This window comes from Camellia sinensis, chromosome 6, assembly GCF_055761805.1.
Source record: "Camellia sinensis isolate YWXY chromosome 6, ASM5576180v1, whole genome shotgun sequence".
In the NCBI taxonomy this organism is placed as follows: Eukaryota; Viridiplantae; Streptophyta; class Magnoliopsida; order Ericales; family Theaceae; genus Camellia; species Camellia sinensis.
In genome coordinates, this window is record NC_138966.1 from 91,071,128 (window position 1) to 91,096,574 (window position 25,447).

Below are 25,447 nucleotides of genomic sequence, written 5' to 3' on the forward strand. Positions count from 1 at the left end.
AAAAACAATTCGTTGTGAATATGGCTTTGGAGGTTTGTAATTTCCACCTCTTACAGATGCAAACCTTGTTAGCATGCATATCTAGAATTATAATTACCACTAGGTCCTATTGAGTGAACATATTTACTCATAAATCCTTAGTGATTTTTTTATATATATATACTTATTTGCCCATTGTTTTGATAATGAGAAAATTTTGAGACTTTTTAGATGTGTTGTGTTTGTGGAATGATTATTTGGTACCGGTAATCATACTGATAAATTTATCAAAATGATAAATGATTAGAATATTTTGGTTTTTCTTTATGAGTTTTGATTTGTTTTTAGTTTATTTGTGTTAGTTTGTTTTGAAATAGTTGAATTATATATATAAATTTAAGTTGATAAATTTATCATTGAAAGTTGGAGTAGAACTTTTTCATAAATTAGTCCGGTCCACAGGATTTGCTTGTAACTGCCCCAAATATTTATGGGTGTCTTTAGTGAAGGGCATTTACATTATTTCTAGGTGTTTTAAGCCTAGAGCGGCCTTGCTGAGCCTATGTAAGGATTTTTTTTTGGGTCTTTGGGGTGTTTATGTTATATATGTAATATTTTTGATGTGTTAGACATTGTCTTTTGGAGGGTTTATATGGATGTTTTGACTTGGCTTCCTGAAAAAGCCTCTTAACTTTCTATCAAACGGGGTTGATTTGCAGAGAAAGGGACTTTTTGCATAAGAAAATACAGTTTAAGCTGAAAGCTCTCAAACCAGCTAGGATTTGCATTGAAGATTTGGAGGCTAGAATTGAGGATTCAACCCCGTGGCGCCTACCAATCCCTCCACCACTGCAGTATGCACAAAGATGGTAGCATCTAAGCCACTATTTTCCTTTCTGTCCAGATCTAGAAGACTATCAGATTCAGATGTTAGCTACTAGTCTATGTCGGGAGATGGAACTTCGTTGTTTGGAGGCTTACAACCTTCTAAACCACCAAAGCCTGTTCTATTTCCCGAGTTGTGAAGTGCCCAAAATTCATTCTGTAGGATTTTTTGCTGCAACTATTCACCCGCTACTTTTTTTTTTTTTTTTTTTTTTGTGTCAGTTTGCCATGGTAAGGAATAGTTTGTGAATGAAAATTGAGAAGGATTCAAGGTTGTTTTGATATCTAATTTGATGATCTTACAGCAAAAACAATTACAGTATGTAGTATAGATGCAGCTTTATACATAAATATTTGTACACACTGGCTCTATAAAAAAACTTATGTATAAAGAGGTTTGATAGTAATTAAAGCATACCCCAAATATGTTATTGTACTCCTCTAGTAGAGTTATTACAATGGCCTGAGCATGGTTAGCTGCAGCAGCTGCTTGCAGAAGTTGAATAGAACCATCACCACCCACATCAAAGTCATGTTCAAGTTCACAGTCACCAGACAGAAGGGGACGAAGAAGTAAGGGTGCCATACAAGCTGCTACAGCTGAAGAGCTCATTCGATTCACAGCCTTGTGAGAAGCCACAGTTTGCATCATCATAAGAATTCTGAAAACAAAGGAGAAATGAATCAAGTAAATATCTGAAAAATGCAACTAAATGCTGAAGCAACTAAAGAAAGAAGAGTAAACAAAACCATTATTTTATTTTATTTAAAAAAAGAAAGAAAAAAAGCATGGCGTTACGTATTTTCCCAATAAGTGCTTCTCAATCCAAATGAACCCTTAACACACAATTATTAACTGAATTAATGAGAATATCCAGCATCCCTTTTTTATAAGTAAAATAATATTAGAAAAACTGCTATGGATGAGAGCCACCCTTTTACAAAGGAAAACGCACACACACACATACACATAGAACCTCCAAAACCATAAAACCCTCACAAACTGTTAAGTTATGAGTTGAGGGTATTTTTTGTATTTATTTGCTTATATAAATACATGTGATAAGAGATGAAAACCCTAATTTTGGGTGTGCCTCTGTTCTTGAAAATTACTCTCTCTCGTCTTCTTTTTCTTCCTCTCTTCACTTTTATTCTCCATACAATTCAAACTTGGTATCAGAGCCAAGAGCACTCGTGTTTCTTTTTCATTTTTTTTTTTTCTCTTTTTCAGCTCTTTTTCTTGTCTGTTTGAGCTTGATACTGACAACATATCAAAAAGAGTGGTCAAACTGAATCAAAAACAAGTATAACAGGAACAATATACTGACAACCAAAGTAAACATAAACAATACACAACATATTTTGATACAAGAAGGAAAATAACAAAACTAAACAAAAGTCATGTTATCAACTACCTCTGCAATAAGCGACGGTTTGGCTCTGGAAATGTTTCACATATAGCCTCACGCATAGCTGAGAGTCTCCTGCCACGATCAGTTCCTAACCATAAAGATGGAATAGTTAATTATGAAACAAAAAAAACAACAATTTAAAAGAACATTAATGTTAACTTATCCAAGATCCAAATACAGCATCATAAATGCTAAATTCATGTAGATTATGCCAGAACATCCCTAAAACCCTTGTCATTAGACAAGAAGAACTTTAGTTGATTCTCACATAAACAAATATGAAAAAGAGCCCAAAAATTCAGGATTTTCTTTTATACATAGTTAATGTAAATGGAAAATAGAAACACCAGGGCAGTGAGTACAGAAAAGTTTGCCTACTGCCTGAAGACTCAAATCACCTACGAAATCCACTAGTAGAAGAAGAAGAAAGATAAAGGAAGCTCAGCATCACAAGTTTCCACCTCAAGATAGACACTGCACATCATATGACTGAAAATTATTTCAAAAACTGAACATCAAACATAGTGATGTGGCTTTCCAAGCATACCTGGCTCTCCTATCAGCACAAACCCCTATGAACTCCCAAACAGACTCATTAACCAATCCTGGTGTGATCTACTAATATCCACAAGTGAAATTATAGCAAGTTTGTGGTTCCCTCCACTAAAAACTTGGGCCTCCTCGCCAGAAAGTGCCTTATAACATGATTCCAATCCAAACTTGCTATTACTGGCACCATTCTATCGCAAAGCATCCTTCTGACCTTCGCCAACATATATCCAATAAAGCACCTTAAAGAAGATATCTATTGCCTCCAACTCCGGACCCTGTATTGCCCTTATGAAGCCAAACTTCTGAATCACTTGAGTCCCAAAGAACATCATATAGTAAGTTATTGATTGACCCTATAAAAGGTTGAGTATCAATCTTGTGAATGTGATCTCCCCAGGTCCCAGACCAAGTGTCATGCTAAAAAACTCATAAACTAACTGATCCATTCCAACCATAAAGAAAAAGAATTTTTAGAAATCCCCTCACTCACCGCCAAAAGATCTTTACTTCACTATTCAACCACCCAAACCACTGTCATATATTCCCTCCAACACTCTCCTCTACAAACTTATCACCTTTCATTGCATATCAACAAAACACCAAAAAGATAGGTTCATTAGCCTCAGCCTCCTCATACTCAAACGCCCCCACCCCCTCCCTCCCTCCAAGTCTTCAAAGAATTGACGCAACATCCCATCTAATCAAATGGTACGTAAATTCCTCCCCCATACCACACATGAAAAAGGAACTATAGATATCAAATAAGAGAATTTATAGGGTCCTTTCAAAAGTGTAAGTGTGAAAGTTAGTTTCTTTAAAGAAAAGTCCACATTGATACCACTACTTGCTTTTCAATCATGATACATTTTTCTTAAATGTAAAACTCTTTTCTAAAGACTGAAAAAAATGCATGAGCACTGTTAGAATTTCCCATCTTTACCTTCACCTACTCCACTACACACTCCACTTCACCTACCTCCACTTCACCACACACTCCACTTCACCTAACCCACTATCACCTCCACTACACCTACTACCACATTTTCTTCTATATATAGATTGTATAGGAATTGTAAACATGTATCTTGAAACAACAAATCAATCAGAAACCAATCAATCAATAATACATAAATTTTTACATGGTATCAGAGCAAGTTTGAGAAGCTAGTAATTCTGCTCCACCGGCGGGCGGCAGCCTCGCCTTGGCCGCCCGCCGGCCCTCTAGTGATCCTAACGTTGGTAGAGTATGATCTCTCCATTCCTCTGTGTTTGAATCTTAGACCACTGTTGAAGATACTTGGACTGCTTGAGCTTCTCTCTAAGCCCACTGTTCAACATCTCACACAGTCCATACTCAAGAGAGACCGTGAACGTGGCTCCTCATCGACAGCCAGCAAGCGACAACCCCTCCCAGTGGCAGCTGCACAACTTGTTCGCCGGAGGCCAAGTTCTCCAGCTCCGGCATCCCCATGGCAGCTCCAGTTCCAGAGGGACTTATTCAACTCTGAGAAAGTATATTTTTCGTTTGCAACTCTTGGTACGATCTTTTTGTAGCTGCTTCGCTACACCCAGTTCTGAGTAGCAGGCATATAGTTTGATTTCCATCCTCAAGACAATTAAACTGGACAGCGTAGTGGAAGACAAACAAGGAACCCACTTCTGAGAACCCTCTGCCAGCCTGTAATGGCAGTTGTAGATCCATCACCTTCTTTGGAGATTTTAGTTAGAGGACCAGCGGGTTTCACCCTTTGGAGATCTACTTTTTCTTTTATTTTAATTTTTTTTTTTTTCCTTTTTCTGGTCTTTCTCCCATATCCTCCTGTTCCTCACCCTATAATTTTTTATTCTCTTTGTTCACTCTCATGTCTCACCCATCACTCTGACCCAACACCACTTTTCTTTTCTTTACACATAAAACCCATCTCATGATTCCCACTCTTTATTTTGTCAGACTCCACACCCTCCACTCTTTTTCCCCAAACAAATAAAATAACTAAATAAATAAGCAAATGAATTGAACCCTCCTCGGGCCACCCACTTCACTTTTCTTATTATTATATATACATTTTTTTTTTTTTTTTATTCTAAAATATTCTCCACCCAAAATCATTATCACATTTTCCACCGCCCAAATTTTATTTTATTTTATTTTTATTATAAAACTTAATTGGTGGTCTATTTTTATTCCTTATTATATATTCATCATCACCATGCTTATCATTTCATCACTATCTCCATATTTTTTTTTATTATTTGATTCCCTTACTTTTTCAAAAAAAAAAAAAAAAAAAAAAAAAACATTCATCATTCCACAAACTCATTTTATTCATGTCGGGACTCATCCCGATCACCATTTTACACCAAAAAAAAAAAAAAAAAAAAAAAAAAAAACGGCTTTGTTTTCTTTTCTGCAAACAACCACATCCACAGGCGGGATTTTTTCTTCTCTTCGCCTATTCCGCCGGTCTTTTCTTCTTGCCTCCGTCCTGGACGGCCCTTGCCGGTGTTACCTCCGTGTTTCCCACTCCACTGGGCATGATCACTACTCCTTGCTCCTCCACTGCAGCATATGGTGGCCCTCCAAATCGGAACATCAAGGTGGCCTTCCGCTTCAGCTCCTTATTTTCTGCCCTTAGCACGCTTATCTCTGCTCGCGCATCCTTATACATGCGTTGGAGCAGAGCCAGCTGGGAATTTAAATGTTGCACCTCATTTGTCCTACTCTGCAGCCGGTTCGACAAATTTGTGACCGCCGTCATGGTTTCCACGCATGACTTCAGAGTATACTGATTAGCCTCAATATCAGTTTGCACCGCCATTTTTTGCTCCACCGACCGCATCGGAAAGTTCAATGGAGCAAAACCAGAGGTGTTTGGTTGAGGTTCACTGGCCACCGCACCAGTTATTTCTCTTGTGGGCTCGTTCAGTTCTGGAAAGAGCGTGAGCAGGTTCTGAGTAGCTGGACGGGAAGAAGAGGCCATGTTTTTGGGTTGCTAAGTGTTTCAGCGAAATAGCAATTTCAGACTGGTAATGTTCGGAAGGGTTGGTGACAGAATGGCAACAAAGTGTTCCACAGTTTCTCTCTCCGCAGAGGCAGAGTTTTTCAGCGCAGGGTTGGTTTCAGAGGTTTCAGAATGGTATGCCTCAGCCTCAGCCTTCGTCTTGGTTAAATAGCCGCGGCAGCCACGCGAATCGCGCGCCTCTTGCCGCCCGACAAACTGGCACGCCTTTTCATGGCACATCTTTTGATAAAGTGGACACGCCTTTTGATGGCACGCCTTTTGATGGCACGCCTTTTGATGAATTGGGCACGCCTTTTGATGGCACGCCTTTTGACAAAATTGGGCACACCTTTTGAGGGTGCGACTTTTTAAGGGTCCGACAAGACTCTGTAAACTGTCCCGACATTTGATTCCGGTTAGCTTTTCCAAGGGTCCGACAAGACTCTGTAAACTGTCCCGACATTGATTCCGGTTAGCTCCTTTATGGGTCCGACAAGACTCTGTAAACTGTCCCGACATTGATTCCGGTTAGCTCCTTTATGGGTCCGACAAGACTCTGTAAACTGTCCCGACATTTGATTCCGGTTAGCTTTTCCAAGGGTCCGACAAGACTCTGTAAACTGTCCCGACATTGATTCCGGTTAGCTCCTTTATGGGTCCGACAAGACTCTGTAAACTGTCCCGACATTGATTCCGGTTAGCTCCTTTATGGGTCCGACAAGACTCTGTAAACTGTCCCGACATAGATTCCGGTTAGTTTCTACAAGGGTCCGACAAGACTCTGTAAACTGTCCCGACATTGATTCCGGTTAGTTTCTACAAGGGTCCAGCAAGACTCCGTAAACTGTCACAACATTGTCTTCTACAACGGTCCGACATGACCCCATAAACTGTCTTCTACAACGGTCCGACATGACCCCATAAACTGTCTTCTACAACGGTCCGCCATGACCCCATAAACTGTCTTCTACAACGGTCCGACATGACCCCATAAACTGTCTTCTACACCGTTATGACACCACCATACAGTGTCCTCTACAACGTTATGACACCCCCATACAGTGTCCTCTGCAACGTTATGACACCACCATACAGTGTCTTCACCACTGGTCTGACACGACCATACAGTGTCTCCTATTTTTTTTTTTTTTTTTTATTTTCTTGTTTTGTTCCTCTCTTCAAACTCAAGTTGGTTAGTTTCTATCCTCCTTGAGTTTGCGGGGGGCTGTTAGAATTTCCCATCTTTACCTTCACCTACTCCACTACACACTCCACTTCACCTACCTCCACTTCACCACACACTCCACTTCACCTAACCCACTATCACCTCCACTACACCTACTACCACATTTTCTTCTATATATAGATTGTATAGGAATTGTAAACATGTATCTTGAAACAACAAATCAATCAGAAACCAATCAATCAATAATACATAAATTTTTACAAGCACCATGCCACCCATCTACTAGATATTATTATAGTTAAATAAAAATGTTAAGATAGGAATATGGCCAATAAGATATAGGTCCAACCAAGAGAAATTACAGAGAAAATGTGGGGAAGCCAATATGATGGTTCAGTCTTGAGTGAGAAAGAAGATAAAAGTCACCAGCAAAGATGACTAATTCAAGTTAGACAAACCCCGAATATACATGTGGTGTGTTGAACACCCTTTCGGTGATCCCCTGTTTTTAAGCTTTGTTTTTGTTATATCTTTTTGTTTTTCTGATTGTATAAAGACAGGATATATATTGAGTTAGAGCAATCATGTTAAGCTGAAACTTCAGTTCAATATCCAAACGCCAACAAGAAAGATTTCACAAGTTTGTGATGAATCATCACATATGTACCAAATTGTAGATTTTGACTGAAATTAAATTTTGGTCACTTGGCAAGAGGAACACCACAGTTTTACAGTTTTGAAACAATGATGCCACATGCTTAATGATAGTGTTCATAAATTATAGGTCCATATCACAGGTATGGAGCCCTAGCATGACAAAACACATGAATAAAAACCTCAAAACATACATACATACACATGTATGCTTTTGTACATGTACATTTGCATTAGTGACACTATGACATACATAAGAAATCTATTACATGTGGTTTGAACCATGAAAATCAGTCCCCACAAGCATATACTAGAAGGGGAGGAGGGGGGTCAACGTGTGTAACATAACTAAAATGATCCAATAAGAACCTCAAAAATCTACAAATTTTACTTTCTTCAACAAAATTTAAAATTTATCATTCTTTGGAGACTGAATTACACCCGTAATTTTTTTTAATTAACTCAGATTCATGTATTTTAATTTAGTTGATCCAAGAGGAATAATGCAATTTGAACAACCAAATGAGCCCCATATACTTTTATATCTGTATAATAGTGCCCCATCAAATGGGGGCTAAAACTAGGCGTAGTTTTTGTTTTATTTTTTTTCCCTGTCCGATAGTGCCAATGAAAACCAAATACAATAAAAATAATTTTAATGATAGACATCCAAACCATGGCCGGACATTAGTGGGATAAATAAAATAACTATTGCAAAACATAATTTAATTTGTTTGTTGATATAAGTTCATAAATCTATCAAAACACAAAAACTGGATTAGCTTGAACCTCATTAATTTACACCCTCCCATAGAAAAACCAAGGGTTGGGATTATACTTGATAATTCATCTGAAAATTGAATAGTGGAGCACGTTCTGTACAGCTATGAAGCACTGACACTTCAAAACAAGTACACCATAGCAATGTCAGACACGTGGTATGTCACTTTATTTAATTAATTTGTTTTCAGCGGAAACATTAGGGACACATCAACCAATTTTTCCCCCCCTCTTCTTTAATGCTTTTGATGTATGTTGGATTTTGAATGTTTATTACTTTTTGCTTAGATGTAAATAATTAATAGATCACCCATAAAAAAAAGACATAAACGATAAGAGTTAACTTAAGAGTGGGGGTTTTTTATATTGAATTATTGTTAGGTTTTTGCTAATTTGGATTGTTTGTGGATATAATATTAATCTACATAGCAAATAAAAATATATTTAAGAAAATTACTGCCATATCCGTGGGCCCCCTTTTTTTTTAAAGCTCTGTGCCCCCGTGTCCAAACAGAAGCCTAATGTGAAAATGGATTTTGACATGCCGAGGACAATACATTTTCCGGAAGCATCTCAACAAGTAATACAAAAAACAGATTCAATTGAAACAAACCCCAATGGAAACTTACGACATGCTTCTAGTAGCGCATTGCAGCAAGATGCAGGGACTGGAGATGATGGTAACTCCCGAATAAAATACTGGAACAATGCCATAGAAGAAATAGTAAATATATAGTATCATTGGTTCCAAAAACATTGTCACTGATGAGGAATTTTTACACTTCCCTCTGGTTATAGGAGATACCTTGACGCAATCAGCAATTACATGTGCATCCTCCCCTGGAGAAAAGTCATTTTTTCCTGAATAACAAAATAGGACCAAAACAGTTAAATCATGTGAATAACTCAAAACTAATATATATGTATACATATATAAACTACAAAATAAATCTGAGTTTCCTTTCAAAAATAATTATTCAATAAATACTATCCTCCAACAACAAAAAATAAAAATACAAATAAAAAATAAAATACAAATTCCTCATGCAAAACAAAAAGGCAATTGATCAGTAACCATATTTTCACTACCCACATCACCCAAGATTGGTCATTCACAGAATACAAAAGGTAGACAATTGATAAAAACAAAAAATGACTTGCGTGAACACATTTGATGTGCCACTTTTGGAGAGAGAGAGAGAGAGAAGGATCCTAGAAACAACCAAAAGTAACTACAGTTCAAATTTATTTATTTATTTATTTTGGTTTCATTTTCATGTTTGAAAACTCATTCGTGAAAATGACAACAAACCGGCAGCAGTCTGATATTTTAATAATTACCTCATGTACGGAACCCAACCACAAAAAGACACTACCTAAAATAGTTGAAGTAACGATGAAAAATAGACATGTAATCATGAACAACAGTGGATCCAAGCAAACCAACCCTGCTCATATTCTCGAATTCGACGTTCAACATCATCAACATCTGCAGCTTGCCGCAAAATCCCCTCTACTTTGACTCCTGGAACATTACTGTCAAATGATCAGAGACAAAAAAGGAAACATGTAAACATAGATACAAACAAGTAGATATTTCTATGTAGCAAGTTATTAAGGGAGGATAATACATGGGTTAGTCCTAGTGAATTCAAACATACCCTTTGGTCAAGGTTTCATCTTGATATTTTTTTGAGGCTAAAGTTGGAGTGATACAAAACAAGACCAGATCGAAAACTACATTAAATACTGATGAGCCATAATGGGCCCTACAAGGATAGCTAGTACAGAACAAAGATCAGAATCAAAAACAATTCCACAACAGTTCATATATCAAGCAGGACATGTGAGTAAACAAGAAGATTTTGACATTTTCTCTTCTTTCTTTTGGGAGGTAGGACATGTCATTTGACACTTTCCATTAAGCATTTTCCAGTACACAATTTCCTATTCATGTAGGCTAAGAAGCACGGACATTTTCAAGAAGGTAATGTCTCATGTCCAACACAAACATAACACGATACTTGTTGGACACTTCCTAACACTTAAAAACACATAAAATACATTACAAGTTATAATAAAGTAATTTGGAATCCAATGATAAAACAAAACAATGTAAATTTATACTATTATCCTATGAAGCATGGACACGGACACGGATACGGATACGGATACGGAATACGGCAATTTTCAAAAAATGGGGACACAGACACAGTGGGGGACAAGGCGATTTTTTTTTATTATTATTATAAATTTTTTTATTTTAATGCATATTAATTACTTTATTTATTTTTTAAATAATATGTTCTTATTAATTTTTTTATCTTATTTTATATTATATATGTGTTTTTTTATTTATTAATATGTATAAATATATAAGATACCAAATATGTGTTTTTTCATTAATACATATAGTATAAGTATTATATCTTATATATATTATGAGTATTATATCTTATATATATAAGTATATCTCACATATAGTTATATATATAAGACAAAAGAAAGGGTGAGATAGAAGGCAAAAAGGCGAGAGAGAGAGAGAGAGAGACGACGAGAAGGCAAGAGACACAATCTGGTCGAAGACACGAGTGAGAGACGCAACTGGATGGAGGTCATCGAAATCGACTAGTTGGACTGGTTCGAAAGTCATCGAAGTCGATTGTTTTTTCTAGATCATCAAAGTCGACTGGTTCGAAGTCGCCGACCATGATCCTCTCGCTGACCAGGTTTCCTTTCTCTTCTCCTTTACTCTTCGTCTTCTCTTCCGTTTGTGTCCAAATTTGGACACGTGTGTCCAGATTTGGTGGACACACGTGTCCCCGCCATGTCTCCCCCGTGTCCCCCGCAAAAAAAAAATGATTAAACTTGGCGTGTCCCGTACGTGTCTCTGGCATGTCCCCATGTCCAACACCGCCACGGCATTAAATTTGACGTGTCCATGCTTCATAGCTATTATCCTCCTTTAGACTTTAAAAACTATTATCTTTGACTGAAATATTCACATCTATTACATAATTTTTGAGCAACACATATTACACAATAATTGTTTATCCTCATATATGGCATATAATAAATATATAAAATTATATATTTTGCTTGTGTTTCTCACATGTCGTGTCGTGTCCTATGTTTTTTGAAAATTTCCATGTCTGTGTGTCCGTGCTTCTTAGCTTGTAGGTTTTCCTTATCCAAATTTTCCAATCCAATTACTGCAAACTCTATGAAGAGACTATCAAACAGTATGAACATCCCAACATGAATCATATGAAAATTTTGTTAGATTGGAAATCAAATCATAGTATCATGTTGCAGTAACACTCCGTTTGGATCGTGAGATAAGAACAGAAAAGAAATGATTGGAGTTTCTCACCTAGGTGAAAAAAGAAAAGAAATTATTGTAGTTTATGACTTTCTTTTTTGGATAAACAATGACGTAAAGATGATGCATGTTTTGTATTTAGAGGCTAGGTATTATAAATTTTTGGGTAAATTACATTGACACCCCCTGAAGTTTATGTTTATTACAATTCACCCCCTCACATTTGGAAAATTACACTAACCTCCCTGTTAATTTAATTTTATGTATGATGATCATTACGGTGAGGGGGAAACTGTTATGAAACTTTAAATCTCAGGAGGCAATCTGTAATGAAACTTTAAACCTCAGGGAGGGGGATGTAATTTCCAAAAGGTGAGGGGGAGAACTGTAATAAACATAAACCTCAGGGGGTGTCGATGTAATTTACCCTAAATTTTTTATAAAGAGTAATTTTGGTTTCTCACCAAATCTCACCACTTTTGATGAGAAACAAAACTTAAGTTTTGTGTGATTTGTCTTTCTCACCATTTCTCTTCCTTTCTCACCATTACTCACCTCATTCATCATCCAAACAAGTGATTAAACCTCATTCTCTCCATTCCCTTTCTTTTCTCACCAAACCCGTCAATCCAAACATAGTCTAAAATCACTCAAAGCTCCTTATTCCCCCTATCATAATATATTTTGTCTTCTACTGTAAACAGAACACTTCGATTTACTTGGCAATGGTGCTTATATGAAAAGGGTTGCCTATATATTGAGGTTGCATATAGACTAACAGTGCTAAAATTAAATAATAATGCATCCATAAGTAGTGGAACAGGGAGAAACTTATCATGTCTGGTGCCTCTAACAATCCATCAAATAAGAACATTGTTTGATACTGATAAAGATCAGCTATTGGGCACAAAATATTTCATTTACAGAATTAAGAAACGCATCCCTTCTAAATTGTTTCCCCTCTTCTTCTAAAGAAAACTACAGTAAGAATTGCCAACTTGACATACACAACCTGATAGATCACAGAAGTCGCATGGCATAAAACCTTTAAATGTTAGTAAAAAGAGATATCTCACCATGCTCTTCCACAAACCTAAGGGCTTTCTCCAAGAAAGATGGCGTTCCATCTATATCTTCTAAAGCAAGTAAAACTGGTCGACCAATGACCAAGGATTTAACCAGCTGTTTCTCCTTCGCTAAAGAGAATAAATAAATTAAAAAAAAAAAGGAAAAAGAGAAAGAAATTAGTTTATCAAGAAAGTTGAGAACAATGCATAGAGTGCGAGTTATACAGGTTCAGAACAATAACCACGTCAACATATTAGGGGGAAAAAAACACGGATGTGCTATTTCATGCCATCAACAGAGCAGATTAAAAAAATACAACAGGTGAACCCAAAAGAGAGAAAGGGGGGAAAGTGTATCAAAATTACATACTAAAGGAACAGTCATATAAAATTTCTTCTGAACATAGGCAGTTATAAAATTGGTGTTCAAAAATGCAAAAGTTCAGATGTCAAAAAAAAAAAGAAAACTGGTGTCTTACAAAACAATTCAAGAAACAAAAACGCAATCATATCCCCCAACCCCCAGCTACAAAAAGGTCTTGGCCTATACAGACCAAAATAAGGCACTAAAAGCCAATTGAAGCTAGGTTATATTGGAGGGACTGCTTTTATGAAACTAAGCCAGCAGTTCACAATAACTCACAGATGAAAACTAGGAAATAAAAGCCAGTTTAAGCCCCCCCCCCCCCCCCCCCCCCCCCCCCCCACACACACACAACCAAAAAAAAAGAAAAGCTTAAAACATGATCATAACACTAAGGAGCATACACTGTTCTACAGAACCATCAACTGCATCAGCCTGATCATTCCTGAATATGCCATTTTGTCCCATCACAAGAGTGGCACTTGGTGAATGTGCCAAAGCCTCCTCAAGTGCAGCCTTCCACTCGTATAAATCCTCCAAAGTTTCAGCCTTCAGCACCAAAAGCTAATAATTAGCACATGACAACAGCAGGGGTAAATTTACATAAAAGACCAGACTCTTCTCATGTTGGCAATGATAATAACAATAATAATCTATGTTAACTCATCTAATTTATGAAATACCACTGCCGGATGCTCGACATTTGAGTAAAGGTCCGGCATGCTTAGCTAGACATGGACCAATCAATCATAGCAAAGTAGCCAAATTGGTGTTTACAGTGTAAAATAGCTCATGCTATGATAAAATGGAAAAAATGTTCAGTTATTTAATGTAAAATAGCTCATGTTATGATAAAATGGGAGTATTGTGTAGTTATTTAATGTAAAATAGCTCATGTTATGATAAAATGGGAGTATTGTGCGGTTATATACTTAAATTTGACTACTTAGCTGTGATTGATTGGTCCATATCTAGCTAGGCATGAAAAATAAAGTAAGTATTTAAGAAATGTAATCTAGGTTTCCTTGTGTCCTAGGACATAAGAATTAAATAAATCCAATACGAAGACACATATGTACCCAACTCCAAGTAACATAGATAATGATAAAAATAAAGCATCATTCTCCCTCCCACAATCCACATTTGCTTTTACTTTTACCTGAAGGGTATTTAACTTAACCAAGTTTACTCCACTTGCTCAATTTTTATCCTGCTTAATAAAATACTAGATCCACCAAGCTCTCACTAAGAGCCCCAATCACAGTGAACCCCCCCTCATATTCTCTTATATAAGGTCCAAAAGCCCTAATACTTACTACTAAAAGAGCTAGAAAATATAATGAGTTTGCAGTTCTACAATAAAATTTAGAGTTTTAAACATCTTAGTATCTGTGGGTGCCATTTTTTGTTGGGAGATAGTTTATGTAGTTGAGAGAGGGTGAGCATCCAAATATAAAGAGAAATTTTGGGAGTAGTTATGGTGGTAGAAGAAATTTGAACTGCTGTACTTAGCCCCAAAAAAATAATAATAATAAATAATTGAACTACTGTGGACAGTGGGACTATAAGACATAAAGCTTTTAATTTTAATCCCAGATATAATGATGCTGTCACAAAATGATTTATGCCCTAATCCTTCGGTGAGAACATCAGCCAGTTGGTCCCCAGATCTCACGAATGAAGTACATATAGTGCCACTAGTGAGCTTTTCTTTGATAAAATGCCTATCAATCTCCACATGTTTGGTCCTATCATGCTAAATCTGATTGTGAGCTATATTGATGGCTGCCTTGTTGTCACAGTATAGCCTCATTAAATCTGTCTGATGAATCCCCAAATCCCTCAAAAATAATTGAATCCATAAGAACCCACACACACCCTGAGCCATAACTCTGAATTCAGCCTCTGCACTGGACCGCACAACTACATTTTGTTTCTTGTTTCTCCGAGTTACTAGATTTCCTCCAACAAAGGTACAATAGCCAGAGGTTGACCATCTATCAGTGACTGAGCCAGCCCAATTAGCATATGTATATGCCTCCACACTCAGATGACCATGTTTGGAGAAATAGAGACCCTTTCTCGGAGAAGACTTCAAGTACCGCAGAATCCGCATAACTGCATCTAAGTGACTTGCGCGTGAAGCATGCATAAACTGACTAACCATACTCACAGCAATAGCAATGTCAGGACGCGAATGAGATAAGTAAATAAGCTTACCCACTAGCCTCTGGTACCTCCCCCTGTCTATAAGCTCACCTCCCTGATCCTCACTAAGCTTCAGCCCAGGTTCTAGTGGTGTATCACAAGCTTTACTGCCAAGCATTCTAGTTTCTCTTAGCAAATCAAGCACATACTTTCTTTGACATATGAAGATGCCATCTTTGGACCGAGCAACCTCAATACCTAAAAAGTACTTCAAGCTGCCTAAGTCTTTGATTTCAAACTCACTGGCCAAATATTCCTTTAACCGAGGAACCTCCTCAACATCATCTCCTGTGAGTGCAATATCATTGACATGGACAATAAGAGCTATCGTCGTACCATGGGAGGAGTGTTTCACAAACAAAGTATGGTCAGCTTGGCTCTGTTTGAAACCATATCGCAGCATGGCCTAAGTAAATCTCTCAAACCACGCCTTAGGAAACTGTTTAAGGCCATAAAGTGACTTGCCTAGTCGGCACACTTTTCCTTTGGTTTTAACATCCTCAAAGCCTGGGAGAATGTCCATGTACACTTCTTCTTCCAAATCACCATGAAGGAAAGCATTCTTCACATCAAATTGATAGAGAGGCTAGTCGAGATTGGAGGCAAGGGAGAGAAGGACTCTGACAGAGTTCATCTTAGCAACAGGTGCAAATGTCTCCTAGTAGTCTACTCCATAAGTCTGCGTAAAGCCCTTGGCCACCAATCTTGCCTTGTAACGTTCAATTGAACCATCGGCTTTATGCTTCACAGTGTACACCCACTTATATCCAGCAGGTCGTTTGCCCTTAGGTAACTCAGTCAATTTCCAAGTGCCATTTTTAGCAAGAGCTCTCATCTCCTCCATCATGGCATGCTTCCACTCAGGAGTAGAAAGAGCATCCTGAAAATTAGAAGAAAGACTCATAGAAGAAACTTTAGACAAGAAAGCTTTATAGGAAGAAGACATATTAGTATAGGAGACAAAATGAGAAATAGGATGTTGAGTACACAACCTAACTCCCTTTGATTAGCAATGGGAACATCTAGATTAGAAAGAATAGAGTTACCTGGAGTTTCATTAGCAAAAGAGGATTCTGGACACTTAACAAAAGGAGAACATAGCAGTGGAGAATCTGAATTGGTCTCTTGTACCCAAGTAACTTGTTTTCTATCCTTGTCCCTGACATAAACTTTGTCATCTTTCACAATTGTTTCAGATTCAGACTCAACAGTCTCAATAACTGAGTCACCTTTAACATACGACGCAATCACTAATGGGAGCGATACAGGTAGGGATACAGGAATCGCTTCACACCAAGGCTTTCCCTGAAGGGATGACTGGGGCACCAGTGAGGACACAGAGAGAGAGATTAAAGTCTTCACAGCAACCCAGACTGACGAGAATGAAAGACCAGCCACCGACAACTCCTTAGCGTCTATCGGCAGTCGAAGAAGAGAGGAAAGACACCCACGACTGGTCCTCCAACCTCCCGACAGACCATGGCCGAGAACAAAGAGGCCCTGACGAGCCCTAGGGTGCTACCGAAGTCCTAGGATGCTGCAGTTAGGACCCCCGACAGCCTAGCTGACTACGACGGGAAGAGTCGGAACCCTAGGAGGCTGCTACTGGTGTTGTAGTGGAGAAACAGGGATGTGTAGCGGTTGTAATGGTGCAACTGGTGGCTGCGACTGGTGTGATGATCTCGTGGGCTCTAGGGTTTCAGCGTGGCTTTGATACCATATTATTTTTTAGAAGAGAAAAGTTAGAGATATAAGTGACATCTCACCCTCTTTTATATTAACTCATTAGCATAATTACTGGAGCACTCTAAGGCATAAATAAAGATACTAAATATACAAAAGGATGAAATAGGAAATATTCTATATTCTAACAATATGGTGGTAGATCATGCCAACCAAGGCTTCTGATTTCAACAAGTTTATCTTGCTTGTTCTCATTGAAGTGTCAAAATCCCCTCCACCTTATCACTTCTTACCTTCTCTCCATTTCTCATCTAGGAAAATAAAATAAAAATAAAAAAATTTTAAAATATCCTTCAGAACCAAGCATGCCTTCATTTCAATAATCCAGATAAACGAAAATGAAACAGATTGTGCTATGCTTGAAAAGATGTTCATGAATTTCCACCAAGTCATATTGCACAATGGAATCTAAAATGGTACTAATAAAATGGGTATTCAAGACATGTCATGAAAAATCATGGTTCATTAATAACCCTTTACTAATCGCTGTCTGCTTTGATCATACTATGAACTTCTCTCAAGTGATATTGAGTGACTTGCAAGTCACCTTTTCCATTAGATATTTAATTGTAAATTAGAATTGTAAAACTACACGAACACGTATGAAAATTATATATGTAGATGAATGTATAGATAAATAAAACAAGATCAAGATCAAGATCGATTGAGAAAGTCCAAAAATCTGATAAAATGGAACTAAGTTTGGTGAAATTTTATTACCGTATCCAACAAATTTTCAAAGTCTCTATAAGAGACAACATAAATGAGGTAACTTTGTAATAGCATGAACAAGACAAGACAAGAGAAGTCAAGAAAATCTTAAGGCCCCGTTTGTTTTAGGCTATAGGGAGGGTATTGGGACTAGTAATACCAAGGTATTACTAATGCCCTTGTTTGTTTGCAGAGATAGCCTTGGGACTATTAGTCCCTTGGTATTACTAATACCCTTGGAAGGGGGATTGGTAAGGAGGAGGTAGAGATGGTATTAGAAAATAGTGAGGGGATTAGAAATTTTTTTATTTTTTATATATTGGGAATTTTTTTTTAAATATAATGTTTAATTTTTTATATTTTTTTATTTTTTTTATTATTTTATATAAAAATAATTTAACAATTCCTCATTATTAATCCCCTCACTATCAATCCCCTCACTATTAATCCCCTCACTATCAATCCCCTCCATTCTATCTCCCAAAACAAACGGGGTCTAAGGACTTTGCTAGGATCTGTTGAATATAGAAACTAGAATATTATGTTTAGAATAGGAATTAGAGTATTTTTATGTTGATTATAGGAATCTCTCTTCTTGTTTATATTGTTTCTTAAAATCGTATCATAAATATGTTATATATATATATGGCCTCTACCTCATTCAAAGGTAAGCCAAAACCATTCTTTTCATCCTTTTTGAATCAGAACTTGGTTGGGCCAGTGATTGATGTGCCATTTGTCCAACTACTATATGTTGTGGTCTAGGAGGGTGTGTTGGAATGTGTTCCACAACACCTGGAGTTGCCCCATCTGTATTGATTATAAGGTTGTAGTTTCCCTCTCCTTAAGACCTGGGTTTTAAGGAGAAATGTAATCTAGGCTTTTCAATTTGGTATCAAAGCAAGGTTCAGAAACCCTAGCCCTTCTCCTTCCTTCCTGTCGCCACTGCCCAACCTATTCTTCCCCTTCTTTCTCCTTCCTTAGGTGCCAATAGCCCTTTCTAGCCTCTCCACACCAGCCACCAACCTTACCCGTCTCTTCTACACCACCCGACTGCCCCTCCTAGCCCCTCTACACCACTTATGAGCCCTTACCCACCTATCCTAGACCCTGGCAGGTGGTTTCAACCCTGCCGAGGCCACTGTTTGCTGCCAACCTGACTGTTTATTGGCCTTAGGTGTGTCGGCAGTCTATTTAGGATAGTTCAGTCCCTCTTTTTTCCTTTCCAAGGTGTAGTGTTGATATATTAATCACTTTTTTGGCTCTTCTTCATTCAGTAGGCTACTGTTTATTCGGTAGCATTTATCTAGACTAACCATTGAGTTTTTTTCCGGCTTCTCGTATTTTTTCCCTGAACTATGTTGTTGTGTGTCTGATTTTTAGACCTATTATTTCACCATGACTGAGATACCTCCTATTGTTACTTTTGATACGTTCATCAAGCCGGTCCCAGTTAGTTCTGATTTTTCTCTTTCTCATCACACTCCTATTCATTGTATTACGAGTGTGGTGTTGAATGGAAAAAATTTTGCCACCTGGAGTCACTCTCTTAAACTCTATTTAGGGGGAAAGGGGAAAGCTCACTAGCTCCTATCTTCTACTACTCAGCCTGCTATGATAGATCCTACACATGCCCAGTAGGATATTGATAATTGTACTATTCTAGGATGGATGTTCAACTCCATGGAGGATCGTATTCATCACATGTTTCTCTGTTGCGACACAGTTCCTAGTCTATGGCGTGCCTTGTCATAGATGTACACTCATGCTCATAATGATGCTCGCATCTTTAAGCTCTATCAGGATATTGCTCGTGCCTCCCGGTCTGCCTTGGGTCTTTCTGTGTCAAAGTTCATTGAATATCTTCAAGCCCGTTGGGAAGAATTGGCTCCATATGAGCCATTAACTGAGTTACCAGCAGATGTTGCCTCTCTTGTGTCGAAACGCCTTGCTTGCCAGCACACTTCCCAGTTTTTGATGGGTTTAAACTCTGAGTTTGAATCTCTTCGAACTCAAATTTTAAACATATCACCCATGCCTTCTCTTTATGAGGCCTTTGCCACCATTGATAATGTTAAGCATCGTAGGTGTCCAATTTAGCCAAGTCCTCCTTCCCTATCTCTGATTTCATCTGATCAGATGGCTCTTGCTGCTAAGTCTGGTTCTTGGCGTTCTACTGGTCTGTTACTTGTCATCATTATGGTGCTTCTGGTCATGTTAAGGCTCATTGCTTCAAATTTCATCCTGACTTGAGGCCACGTTCTTCTCGCACTCGTGGCACTAGCACCCCTCGCACCCCTCGCACTGCTGCTTTAGCGGAGGCTACTCCTAATATCCCTAATTTACAGGAGTTACAGACTTAAATTGGTCAGCTTCAGGCTCAACTTGGATCTCTCACTGCTAGCTCTCATGGCCCATCGTCTTCCACTACTGCCACCCTTGCTACAGATACTTCTACTGCTTTCCATGTTCTATCTGCTAGTTCCTCATGGGTTCTGGATTCTGGGGCTAATGATCATATGACTAGTAAGTTTTCCTTTTTTTCTTCTCCTATCCCTACTACTATTGCCTAATCTGTGTGCCTTGCTAATGGTTCTTCATCCTCTGTTCGTCATAAGGGTGTAGTGTCCTTATCCCTTACCATTACTTTATTATCTATTTTACATGTTCCAAAGTTTGCATATAATCTCTTATTTGTTAGTCGTCTTACCAAACAATTTAATTGTGTTGTCATCTTCTTACCCTCTTCTTACCTTTTATAAAACCTGAGTTCGAAGAGGATTTTTGACAAGGGCTATGAGTATGATAGGATTTACTACTTTGAGAACCCATCGGATGAGTCTTCCTCTTCTTCTTTAGCTAGTTTTCAAGCTTTTGTTTTGCCTGCTTCCATGTCTTATGTTTTTAATATTCAAACTATAGAATTATGGCATTCTTATATAGGTCATGTTAATTTTCAATATTTATGTCAACTTTTTCTTTCATTTAATAAAGCTTGCAAAGACTCTAAATTACATTGTGTGGTTTGTGAGTGGTCTAAGCATATCCGTACTTGCTATATCCCTCATATGACTTGGGCCCCCAGTGCTTTTGATCTTATATATTCAGATGTTTGGGGTCTTTCCCCTGTCACTGCTTTCTCTAGTCATAGATATTATGTAATTTTTATTGATGATCACACTAGGTGCACTTGGGTTTATCTCTTCTGCCGGAACGTGAACTGTTTCCCATTTTTGTTCAGTTTTTACAAATGGTTAAAACTCAGTTCCATACAATTGTATGGAATATCCGTTCTGATAATGGTAGGGAATATATCTCTAATGAATTTCATTCCCATCTGAATCAAATCGGTATTCTTCAACAACTTACTTGTCCTCAGACCCCTAAACAAAATGGTGTATTCCGTCATATTATGTCTGTTGTCCGATGTCTTCTTCAGGGTATAGGTGTTCCCAAGTCTTATTGACATATGGTTATCCTTACTGCTATGTACACTTAGAAAATATGAGGAAGAAGAACTCCGAAAATATGAGGAAGAAGGAATATATTTCTGTTATATTCAAAACTTCTTATCTTACAAGACCAAATGACACTCCTTATATAGGAGATATTACAAACATCATTATAACCCATTATATGCCACTAACATATTATATATTACCACTATCTACCACTATCATATTATATACATGCCACTATCTACCACCAACACCACTATCATATTCTATACATGCCACTATCCTTCACCAACACCACTATCATATTATATACATGCCACTATCTACCACCAACACCACTATCATATTCTATACATGCCACTATCCTTCACCAACACCACTATCATATTATATACATTAACACAAATTTCCAGCACTCCCCCTCAAACTGGTTTGAAGATATCTTCCATAGCCAGCTTGCTAGTCAGCTTATCAAATTGCTTCTTGTGTAGTCCCTTCGTTAGCACATCAGCTAATTGTTCACCTGTTGGAAGGTAGGTCATACAGATTATGCCAGCATTGATTTTCTCCTTGATGAAATGTTTATCCACTTCTATATGTTTTGTGCGATCATGTAGAACTGGATTATGAGCTATAGATATAGCTGCTTTGTTGTCACAATAGACCTTCATAGGTGTCGGGTGAGAAAGCTTTAATTCTTCAAGAATTCTTTTAATCCACATTACTTCACAGATTCCATGGGCAACAGCTCTGAACTCTGCTTCTGCACTACTTCTAGCTACCACATTTTGTTTTTTACTCCGCCATGTAACTAGGTTCCCACCTACAAAGGAGCAGTATCCGGATGTTGATCTCCTGTCTGTAACACTTCCTGCCCAGTCTGCATCTGTGTATACTTCAACTTGAAGATGTCCATGTTTCTTGAACAGTAAGCCTCTCCCTGGAGTTCCTTTCAAATATCTTAAGATCTTATAAACGGCCTCAAAGTGCTCTGCCCCTGGTGAGTGCATGAACTGACTTACCATGCTGACTGCAAAGGCAATATCAGGCCGCGTATGAGACAAGTAAATCAATTTCCCTACAAGCCGCTGATATTGTTCCCTCTCTTTGACTTCTTCAGCCTTAGCAGCTTGTAACTTCAAGTTAGGCTCGATCGGAGTCTCCACCATCTTACAACCAAGCATACCTGTTTCTCCAAGGAGATCAAGAACATATTTTCTCTGATTAACGAATATACCTTCCTTGGATCTTGCAAATTCCATTCCGAGGAAATACTTGAGGGCTCCCAGATCCTTAATGTGAAATTCTTTTGCGAGTTTCTCTTTGAGGGCTGCTAACTCTGCTTCATCATTACCAGTTAAAATGATGTCATCAACATAAACAATCAAAATTGCAATTTTACTGTTTTTTGAATGTTTATAAAATATTGTGTGATCTGCTTGACTCTGCGAGAAGCCACAACTGATAACTGCCTTCCCAAAGCGTTCAAACCACGCTCTTGGTGATTGTTTGAGTCCGTATAATGACTTGTTCAATCTGCATACTCTGTCGCTTCCAAGTCTCTGCTCAAATCCCGGCGGTAGGCTCATGAACACCTCATCTTCAAGATCACCATTGAGAAATGCATTTTTAATGTCAAGTTGATGTAGAGGCCAATCTGAATTTACTGCAAGAGATAACAGTACTCTGATGGAATTTATTTTAGCAACAGGAGCAAACGTCTCCTGATAGTCGATCCCATAAGTTTGAGTGAAGCCTTTAGCCACCAGTCTCGCCTTGTATCTCTCAACGCTTCCATCTGCGTTACATTTTATCGTAAACACCCATTTACACCCAACTGTTTTCTTGTCTTTGGGTAGATCAACTATCTCCCAAGTACCACTTCTCCTTAAAGCATTCATCTCCTCCATGACTGCTAATTTCCAATTCGGATCATCCAATGCTTCCTGTATATTCCTTGGAACAAACAAGTGTGAAATCCTAGATGTGAAAGCTCTATGGTTTTTAGACAGTCTTTGATAGGAGAGGTAATTTGCAATAGGATGTTTAATGCAATTTCGGACACCTTTCCTAATTGCTATAGGAACATCAAGGTCGGAAATAGAAGGAATAGGATTACCTAAAATTTTGATGCCAGAACTCGGGTGGACATTCGGGTCATTAGGATGGACATTCGGGTCATTATTCTTCAGATGAAATCGCTTCCTAGTATAAACCTGAAGCTCAGGATTTAGATCATTTTGTAGTACTTCTCCCCCTAAACAAGAATCTTCTTGACTAGGCACCATAGAACTTGGTTCTCCTAAGTGATCACTATCAGACAGATGTGGTTTTTGGGTAGGATAAATGACATTGGGGAGCGGGATAGAAATATCCCAAAAACGGTCTTCTACTCCACTTGTCTCCCCCTGAAGAGAAGTGTTGGGGAAATAGGATTTTGTTTCCACAAATGACACATCCATACTCACATGAAATTTCTTGGTTTGAGGATCGAAACACTTATACCCCTTTTTGTTTGAGGAATAACCCAAAAAAACACATTTTATAGCACGGGGGTCAAGCTTTGAACGAAATTGACTGGGAACATGAACATAGGCAGTACATCCAAAAACTTTGGCGGGTAAATCAGAAAACAACCTCGTGTCAGGAAAAAAAGTTTTGAGACAATCAAAAGGTGTTTTGTATGTTAACACCTTTGTAGGCATCCTGTTTATCAAATAAGAGGCTGTTAAAATTGCTTCACCCCATAAATATTTAGGAACATGCATGTAAAACATTATAGCACGTGCTACTTCAAGTAGATGTTTATTTTTTCGTTCTGCAATGCCATTTTGTTGAGGGGTATCCCGACATGTAGATTGATGAAAAATCCCCTTTTTTTCCAAAAACTCACCCAACTGCTCATTGAAATATTCTGTTCCATTATCAGAATGTAAAATACCAATTTTGGTTTGAAATTGGTTTTCAATCATATTATAAAAATTTGTGAATAAATTTTTCACGTCAGATTTTTTATTCATCAAATAAATCCAACATAAGCGGGTATGGTCATCAATAAATGTAACAAACCATTTTTTACCAGAAAGAGTAGTGATTTTAGAAGGGCCCCAAACATCACTATGAATCAAATAAAAAGGTTTGGAAGCCTGGTAAGGTTTCGGCAAATAAGTAGAGCGATGAAATTTTGCAAAAATGCAACTTTCACAATGAAAAGAAGAACAATCAATCCCTTTAAATAATTCTGGAAATAAATATTTCAGATAAAGAAAACTAGGATGTCCTAGCCTATAGTGCCATAGCATTATTTTTTCTTGAACAGAGATTGAACTAGTACTATTAAAGCTCTGAGCTTTTTTATTACTAGCAGGTACTTCATCAAAGTAGTAAAGACCTTCAAGCATCCTAGCACGCCCAATCATCATCCCCGAGTTCTGGTCCTGAAATTCACAATGGGATTCAAAAAATGTAACACGACAATTAGAATCCTTAGATAGTTTACTGACAGACAAAAGGTTACAGGCTAAGTTGGGGACGTGAAGAACAGCATTGAGATTAATTTTCTCAGTTAGTTTAATAAATCCTTTTCCTGCAATAGGTGAAAAACTACCATCGGCTATTCTGATCTTGTCATGACCAGAACAAGGGAAATAGGTACTAAATAAATGGGAAAAACTAGTCATGTGATCGGAGGCACCGGAATCTATGATCCACGGAGAGAAGTTTAGGCAAGAGAAGGCTTTAGGATTTCTACCTGTTTGTGCCAACAAAACACTAGGAGTACCGGATGAGGAGTTGGATTTTATCAGCTTTAAGAGTTGATCAATTTGCTCTTTGTTGAAGGGACCTGAATCGGCTTCATTAGCGGTAGGAAAGCCACGATTTTTCTCTCCTTGTTTGCTGCTTTTCCAGTTGACAGGTTTGCCATGGATCTTCCAACATGTTTCGCGTGTATGGCGAGGCTTGTTGCAAAAATCACACCAGACCCGTGGCTTATCATCAAACCTGCGCTGGTAATTTGCAGCCTTGTTGGCCGCAACATCGCTAATTAAAGCAGAAATTTCAATTGATTCACCAGTACCTTTTTTCTTAAGCATGACGCTCCTTCGGCTCTCTTCCCTTCTGAC

General features: G+C 37.9%; 1 protein-coding gene across 4 annotated transcripts in view; it reads right to left on the reverse strand.

Annotated features, from left to right (window-relative positions):
• The window catches only part of LOC114280354 (rho GTPase-activating protein REN1), a 55,607-nt gene that overhangs the window by 15,347 nt on the left and 14,813 nt on the right, over positions 1-25,447 (reverse strand). For all 4 annotated transcript variants that reach the window (XR_014332647.1, XR_014332646.1, XR_014332645.1 and 1 more), the window contains exons 8-14: positions 13,608-13,752; positions 12,849-12,968; positions 9,898-9,975; positions 9,256-9,311; positions 9,080-9,149; positions 2,280-2,364; positions 1,283-1,526 (exon numbers count right to left, since the gene is read on the reverse strand). Coding sequence is in view for 1 of the 4 variants with exons in the window: in XM_028222714.2 (XP_028078515.2) it covers positions 1,283-1,526; positions 2,280-2,364; positions 9,080-9,149; positions 9,256-9,311; positions 9,898-9,975; positions 12,849-12,968; positions 13,608-13,752 (798 nt within the window). In the remaining 3 variants the exon portion in view is untranslated. The remainder of the gene's footprint in view (positions 1-1,282; positions 1,527-2,279; positions 2,365-9,079; positions 9,150-9,255; positions 9,312-9,897; positions 9,976-12,848; positions 12,969-13,607; positions 13,753-25,447) is intronic.